At 33.5% G+C, this 8,567-nt stretch overlaps 1 protein-coding gene across 1 annotated transcript; it reads left to right on the top strand.

Moving 5' to 3' along the window:
* Positions 1–4,377: 4,377 nt before the first annotated feature.
* Positions 4,378–7,812, top strand: LOC128171838 (peroxisomal membrane protein 11C-like). The gene is made up of 4 exons (XM_052837613.1): positions 4,378–4,653; positions 5,898–6,079; positions 6,484–6,564; positions 7,538–7,812. Exons 1-4 carry the CDS (start codon positions 4,435–4,437, stop codon positions 7,767–7,769), a joined length of 714 nt encoding a protein of 237 aa, XP_052693573.1. The 5' UTR covers positions 4,378–4,434; the 3' UTR covers positions 7,770–7,812.
* The last annotated feature ends 755 nt before the right edge of the window (positions 7,813–8,567 follow it).

The raw sequence follows: 8,567 nt of genomic DNA, 5'->3' as shown, positions 1-8,567 counted from the left end.
GGTAAACGTAATGATATTAACAATTACAGACCGATTTCATTATTGTGTATTACTGGGAAAGTCATGGAAAGATGCGTTCACAACCATATTTATAGTTACTTTGTAGAAACAAAATTCTTGTGCAACAATCAGTCAGGTTTTATCTCCAGTGACTCAACAGTCAATCAATTATTAGACATATCTAACGATATAGGTAGAGCCTTAGACTCGGGAAGGGAGGTGCGTGCCGTGTTTTGTGATATAAGCAAAGCGTTCGACAGGGTTTGGCATAAGGGTTTGCTTTATAAACTTCAACAAGCCGGGATAGGAGGTAAACTTTATCTGTGGTTCGAAAATTATCTCCAGAGTCGTAAACATGAGTTGTAATAAACTCATCAGCATCGGGTTGGTGCGACGTAAAGGCTGGTGTATCCCAGGGCTCAATATTGGGTCCATTGTTATTTCTTGTATATATAAATGATATAGTGTTTGACATAAGATCCACTATCAAATTATTTGCGGATGACACCACCTTATACATTATTGTCGATAACCCGGTCATCACAAGTAAGACATTAAATAGCGACCTTGACAAAATCCACAAATGGTCTATTCAATGGTTAGTTACCTTTAATCCTCAGAAAACTGAAAGCTTAACAATTAGTACCAAACGAAACCGAACTCTCCATCCAGACTTGTACTTGAATGGACAAAAGATAAGTGATGATTTGTGTTTCATAAGATAATAAAAATTTTAATCGTTTATTCCCTCATTTATCTTTCTATTTTTTTCAAATAAAAAAAACCAAAAATTTAATTTTGGTATTTCGGCTTAAGATAACGATAACATTTCATTTACAGAATGGATCAAATAATATTAGATGAAATGCCAAATGTACATATTTACTCTAATGCAAAGTGTCAGACTTTTCATCTTAATTTTTTTTTCTGTATAACTTTCTCCCAACATCTGGGACTTCACTGGTTTCTTGTGACGGCGATTTCTTTATAACTAAATTATACTCTATTGGTATACAAAAATCATTCGTGAACATTAATATTGGGCATAAAAACAAATACTTAACAAAATGCTGGTTACTACGGCTTCGCCAAAAAAACTACGACAATTTACTCATGTTTCGTAGTCTTTATACACCCATTTGACATTTTCCTTTACAATAAATTGTTTGAAACAATTCGCTCTACTGAAATTTTTGTTACGTTTGTAAATGAAATATGCCCTGAAAAAAATTATTTAACGCTCACGTAAAGAGTAACATGGGTGATATGATACATTTGTGCATAAAACGAAGTTCACTAGTAGTCTTTTTTCATTAAAAACTTCTTTGGAAATATCGCTGTCCTTAAAACTGTTCAAAATTTCACTGGCAACTTTCTATAATTTTTATAATTATTTCGAGTGTGGCTAGTACTAGGTGTATATTGAAGTCAGTATTATGATAGCTTATCTTCTTTATCACGTGTAAAAGATGTTGCATTGTATATAGATAAGTTACCATGTCAAATGACACTAGAAACTATATGATTGCATAACAATGTGTATTGTGTGTCTGTAAAGAAGGGTACATACTTACTCTAACTGTAAACTATTGCTACTAAATATATTTTTTTCTTTTGATAATATTGGTATAACAACAATAAGGGGTTACAGATCAAATATCAATTAAATATAGCCACAAACTCGTTCACTATGTAATTTTTGGTGCACATTACTAAAATGTAAAGCATTTTGTTGAAAGGCAGATATTTTCAAAAGCTTTTAACCATAGAAAAAAGCGTCTTCATGTGTAAAATTATATAATATAATAGTAAAAAAATGACATAGGTTTAAAGGGTCGGGTGCCATTTAGTTTATAATGCTCAATATCATTATGATCAATGATACCTTGCTTTATATACTTGTAATAGGGAAATGTTAGTATATCAGTAATCCAGATAAATGTTTATTCTTGTCATATATATATATATATACATACAAGTTTTTTTTCTATACTTGTGCACTGTTTTTATTTGAAGGTCAACATTTCTGTTTTCTGATGCATCAAGATATCAACTTTCAAAACACATTAACAACTTAACTTTGACACGAAAAATTAATCTAAAAGTTCAAAAAATGGGGTTGTTTTTGTATTTCCAAATAGGAGACAAAAACACGGGCTTTGATAACACCAACATAAGGAGATACTTCGAGGGTACCATACAGCGACTTGTTTATACAGTAACATGACTACCTTCTCATAAAACATGATTAATTAAAGAACTGCGTTACCAAGATCGTTATCTTCAAAGGTCCATTTCTTAAAATTTTTGGATTGCTAAATTAAATGCTGATAATACCAGACACGAAGCATCGTTGCGTGGTTTTTTGGTTTTTTTTTGCTTGTGTGTGTGTGGGGGGGGGGGGGGGCAGACTCGTCCAAAAATCTTGAAAAGCCAATTTTCAATTCAAGTTTTACATGGTCCAACAAAAGTGGGGGGGGGGGGGTGTCGGAGGGTGGGGGGACAACTCTAAGTTTATTCTTTTCTTTGCAACCCCCATCCCCCGCCGATGCTACAGCCTAAATACTAAAATACTTACAGTCTTAAACTACTTATAATTGACTTTATTCTGCTGGCATAAAATGCTCATTAGGTCAATGAGCCATATTGTGTTTCTTGTTGAAACGATTTTTAAGCATTTCCCAATATTTTAGCGTTGCGAGTCATAAGATTATCTTAATGAATAAGTGATGTTAAACAAACAGAAAACGCGCAAAGTGATATTGACTGACAAATACATGTAAAATCAAATCTTTTAATGCTAAAAAATGTTTAGCGGAACACAAATTCTGAACAATTTAATTTCAATTTCCTCCGTTCTTTTTTACGTCAATGAGCCTTATTCAATAATTAATCTCACTCCTCATGTTTTGATTTCATTGCGCATATGATCATTATATTTAAAATGAATATGATTTTATTTATTTAATCATCACAGATAGATTATTATTTCATAATTACACAACATCATAAAGAAAATCCATTTGAATTCAAGAAACAAACAAGTTTTTTGGGGAACTATTTTTTCGTGCGGAAGGCTTTTTAGACGAAAATGACAGAAACAAGCAATTTTATGAATTTTCAATATACTTTTCTTTTTATTATACTTTATTCATTATTCACATTTTTAACATTTGATAGGTTTGTAACATATTTTATAGGTTCTGTGTGACATGTACAAAATCAAATCTTGAGAATGTGATAGCCGTTTAGCATAAAATCATGCATATATATAGAACATGTCTGAATTTTTTTAAGCCAAATTTTGCAAGAATTTTACCTTTGAATCCCTATATCTAAAATTTGACATCACTGACCCCCATGTTATATTATGTCAAAATGATACTGAATACATATTTAGGCAAACTGGATTAATCTTATAAAATTCTTGATATTAAAAAAGTGTTTATTTCAAATCAAATTGTAACTATTATAGAAATTGTCTATTTTAAGTGCAAAAAGGTCACAACAAAATTTATGCAGCTTTGTACAATTTTTTTCGTAATCCCTCTATTCAGTGTGCCCATTGTGCATAATTAAAAACAATATTTGAAGAAATAAGTTTGGTTAATCAAAAATACCGACAACAAATCATAATCAGGATGAAATTGCATTTTAGGTGCAAAAAGGTCAAATTAAATGGGCCATAACTCAGAGGGATGGATACTGATCCCCCATTATCTTTGTATTTTTTAAGTTTGTTTTGTCTACAGATTTCAATGATATACTTCTCAAGAAAATCTTGATACAACAACATTGAGGAGTGGGATACCTTCGAATTTCACAACTCAAATCCTTAGTAAAATAATAATCTTAAACTGCAAAATGAATATCAACCAACTGTAATATTAAAACACTTGACCTTTCTTCTCTCTACTCAAGTTTTCTGACAGACTCAGAGTGAAACTTAAATCCACATTTATGTAATTCATAGGCGTCGGAACCGGGGGGAGGGGGTTGGGGGGGGGGGCTTAGCCCCCCCCCCCCGCACTTTTTTTTGAAAAGTTATACCTAACCATTAGAAACATAGAAACATAGCATGATAAAATGGTTCAGCCCTCTCCCACTTTTTCTCGCAGGAAAGATTATTGTTCCTACACACTGTATAAGTACATTGTTTGACTTACTGTATAGATTAAGAAGAAATATTTTTGCATCTGTAGTAAAAAATGTAAAATCAGTGCCCATTGTAACAAAGTACACACTCTCTCTCTCTCTCTCTCTCTCTCTCTCTCTCTCTCTCTCTCTCTCTCTCTCTCTCTCTCTCAGAGATAAAAAAGCAACAAGATAACCCACATAATGATATGACACCTATACACTACAACACTAAATCAAACGCACCACAGTCAAACCCGACTCGCGACGTGCAGGTCGAGCGCGCCGATATTTACAAACATGGACGTTGTTCGCATGCTGGAGTCGTATCGGGGGAGGGACAAAATCGTCCGCCTCTGTACCTACGCCGCAATGTTGCTCGGTGACAGCGGCAGGGGGAACATTCACAAGAAGCTCTTGCTGATTTCAGCCGAGTTAGGGGGCGCTAGGATGACCATGCGGCTGTTTGATGACCTGTCAATGCTATTCTCCAATCTCAAATATGGGACGGGTTCAAAGGTAGGACGATCCAGTTTCTGAACTGAACATGTGTTTACGACATATAAAATCTACTTTCGATTTGCAAATGATTAATTTACTGACGGGTGGTTTTATATATCCTGACAGCTTTAGAATGAAGATGATGACAATGAATGCCTTCACCCCCATCCCCTCCCCTTCCCCCTTAAAATTCATCCACCCTTTTCAAATTAAACACCAGTCTCTTGCATTATATACTCTTGTCACAGGTGTGTTCACTTTAGAGGAATAGATGCATGGACATTAGGCCTTAATCATCATTCATATGTGGATGATCATCGAAGGCTTTTATATACTGAAGTCTATACTTGTAAGCTTTTCAAAGGAGAATACTGTAACAGCTAGGGGATGAAAGCATTATTACTCGCAAACAGGTCTTAAACCCAGGTTCTTTGATGTACCGTAAGATAATTTTACTTGGTGGTTACTGAGACCCCTGACAGTCACACAAATTTCTTTTCCCACCCCACTCTCCTCCCTATAAATAATCACAAAAGTTCAGGAAATGCTGTGAGGTCATCATGTTCCTTAGGATTGACTGATCAGGTTTGAGTAATGGATGCCAATGTATCAAGAATGTCAAGTTGCTCAAATTGAATTTTTTCCTAAGCTAAGAACCGAAAGTCCAATTAAAAGTCATTATTGTATGCCAGAGGTACTGGGTTCGACTTTCAGTTGATACTTGACTTTCATTTTTTTTGTTACATTCTGGGCCCAGCATTTACATGTAGAAGACCCATGGTTATTTATCATGTTTTACATACTGATTAAATTGGGTTGTTTTAATTGTTTATCATATACATGTAGAAACATGTATTTAGTAATTTAGTCTATTCCATATAATATTCTGATCAACGCAGATGCATGTATTCAGAACCATTTTAACGAGAGCTTGGACTTTGGGTAGTTGAGTCAAACGGCAATGTGACGTAGGACTGTCTAATTCATTGTAGGCCACTCAGCCATGGCTCTTTAAAATCAACATGGTTCGTCTGGCTTTAGAGCAAAGACTACACAAGCGGTGTATATTTCACTTTAAAACAGCATCATTTTAACTTGTTTTGACACAAGAAATAGCTCGTTACATTCTTCTGAAAGTCCAAGGTCTTGTTAAATTGGTTCTACTGTTTTTGTCTACCTTATGGTACTATTTAATCTGTTATGTTAATAATTCAGAACTATATGTATATATTGTACTTTTATTGGCTATTTTTTCTATGAAGGAGAAGAACCTCCTGGTGAGGGCGATGCAGCTGGTAACTAACATAACCTACCAGATTTTCTACCCGGTAGAACACATTTACTGGCTGACCAATAAAAACATCCTGACCTCCTTCGTTTCCTGGAAGTGGGTTGTGGGAAGTATTCTCGCCTGGGCCGTAGCTTTGATGGCAGACATTGTCAGGTGAAATTTAACTTTTAATAAAGTCTATGGTATCACTGGAATATCTGGCGGCACTATTTTTGTGGGTTTTGTAACCCCTCCCCCCCCCCCCCCATCTATGAATTCACTATCTTAAATATATTGAATAAATAAATATAGTGAAGAAATGTTGTATAGACTATATTTATCATACAAGTAAATCCATGAAATTATGTCCCCCTAGCTTCACTCTCAACAGTAAAAATTTGTCAATCAAAAATAATTAACCTCCAGAAAAAATTTTGATTACACATGGGGTGGTTTTACAAACATTTTTGAGGAAAATAATATAATTTTCAGGATTTAAAATTTTTGGACCTGTTTTTGTACATGTTTTGAAGATGTTTTATTGATGATATTTTATTGTGACAGTGTATATTTTGTAGGTTGATAACCAAGATAGTCACTCTAAAGAAAGAAGTGAATGAACTTAGAAAACAGCAACTACTACAGTCATCAGATGAAAGGTATTGTTACAGTATTCAATTTCATTGGTTGTATTTAGGTTACCTTTTTACGGTTTGCACATAAATTACACCCATGTAACAAATTGTTTGATTATACTTTCATGTTAAATACTTAAATCTGATTGGTTTAGGTGCTACAAACTTGGCAACGGGTAACACAACTAACTGTTACATGCACATACGTTTCGCTGTAGAATTCACATTATTTCTATATAAAAGTAGTAAAATTTTCTCTAAAATTAAGACATTCAGTATGATAAAATAAATAGTGCCTGTTTGGGATGGTAACAGTTAAAATTGACACCCCTCGATGCTTCGCTTCGGTTTAAAATGGTTTTCTCGCAGTGTCAATTTCAATTGTTACCCTCCCAAACAGGCACTATTTATATAGTGTTACTCATTGCCAAGTGTGTTGCTAACGCTGAAGGTAAAAGAAAGGATTAATAAACTTTGTCTAAACCAATCAGATTTCAGTATTTGACATAAAAAATATAAAAAATTTTGTTATTACATAGAACTGTTTTAACAATTAAGAGCTTGGACTTTCTGTGGGATGTTACTATCTAGTTTGCTCATTAATAAAAGCTGTCAAATATCGAGTCAGACCCTTTTTCTTCTAATTTGCTAACAGAAGCTCATTAATATTGATAGACTCTCAAAACTGGAAAGTTGTTTGCCAAAGTCCAAGCTCTTGTTAAAACGGTTCTAATATTGTATATATTACATGTACTATAAATAACTTGGTTCAGATTCTAACGTTGTGTCTCAATTAAAAGGGTACATTTACCACTGCAATTGATATTGTACCTGTCTAAGAAATTCAATGTCTAATGTTTGAATTTCAATATAATGATATTTCTACCAAAGAGAACAGTATTTAGCCTCTTTAAATGAAAAATAAGGTGCATATTTCCTCTCTAATAGCTATATAATTAAGAGATTCTTTTTTTTATCTTTTAAATCTACATTTTAGTGAAGACCAGGTGAGATCAGAAAGGAAGACAACTGCTATCAAAGAAATCCGCGAGAGTTATCTAATCTTGATACAGAACATGGCAGACTTTGTTAATGCTATCAGCTGGCTCCCACCGGGACTGATCTTATGGTCTGGGAAATTGTCCCACTTCCAGAATGGAATATTTGGAATGATTTCTTCCTTGATAATGCTGTATAGAGCCTGGCCTGAGAAAGAGAAAACATCCTAAGTATTACACATACTAGTATGGCATGTATGAGATTTACATGTATTATATAAAATGTCAAAATGGTGCCATAGATGTTTCGATTGAAATTGATAACAATGTTGCCATACATGTTCTAATACCAGTGTTCCAGTTTTTTAGTTTAGATGGATTTTGAAAATTTTTCTTTCATTATCCTTTTGATTTAATTTTTTTTGTGGATAGAACTTGCTCATAGATGATGATACACATACATATGTACTTGTATAATCTTACAAAAAGTTAAACTTTATGTAGACAGAAATATTTGAGTGGGATTCAGATTCACATTTAAAAGAACCACTGGTTTTTTTTTTTTTAATTTGCAAACCACTGTTTGTAGATTGTGAATTACACCACAATCCAGTATTATCGAGTAGTTATAAAACAAAATGCATGTGTAAAAGAAGTTTATTAAATCATTATGAGAGAGAGAGAGAGAAGAATGTGTATTTTCTTACAATGGGCACTGATTTTATATTTTTTCATACAGATTCAAAAAATATTTTCCCCCTAATCTGTACAGTGTTCAAAACTACTAGTCAAACAATATAATGTATGTATACTAAACATGTAGTTGTGTTACAGTACTAATGTACTCATGATTGTACTGAATAAATTGATGTACATACATGTATGTACTGAGGTTTTGTTGAGAGCAATTACATAAATGTAGCTTTAAGTTTCACTGTGAATTACATGTACATGTACATTTGTGATTCATGAGTTGCAATGCAATTTCGAATGTCCCAACTCTTAGTTCTTTAATTAAACATTCATACA

This window comes from Crassostrea angulata, chromosome 2 (genome assembly GCF_025612915.1).
Source record: "Crassostrea angulata isolate pt1a10 chromosome 2, ASM2561291v2, whole genome shotgun sequence".
NCBI classification, from domain to species: Eukaryota; Metazoa; Mollusca; class Bivalvia; order Ostreida; family Ostreidae; genus Magallana; species Magallana angulata.
The sequence above is the reverse complement of the archived record's forward strand: the minus strand, read 5'-3'. Positions and strand labels throughout refer to the sequence as shown.

Bases quoted from the DNA above. Each gene is read 5' to 3' on its own strand.
- LOC128171838 (XM_052837613.1), top strand. From the start codon at position 4,435: ATGGACGTTGTTCGCATGCTGGAGTCGTATCGGGGGAGGGACAAAATC. The intron at 4,654-5,897 runs GTAGGACGATCC...TTTTCTATGAAG, and splicing joins AATATGGGACGGGTTCAAAG to GAGAAGAACCTCCTGGTGAG. The intron at 6,080-6,483 runs GTGAAATTTAAC...TATATTTTGTAG, and splicing joins TTGATGGCAGACATTGTCAG to GTTGATAACCAAGATAGTCA.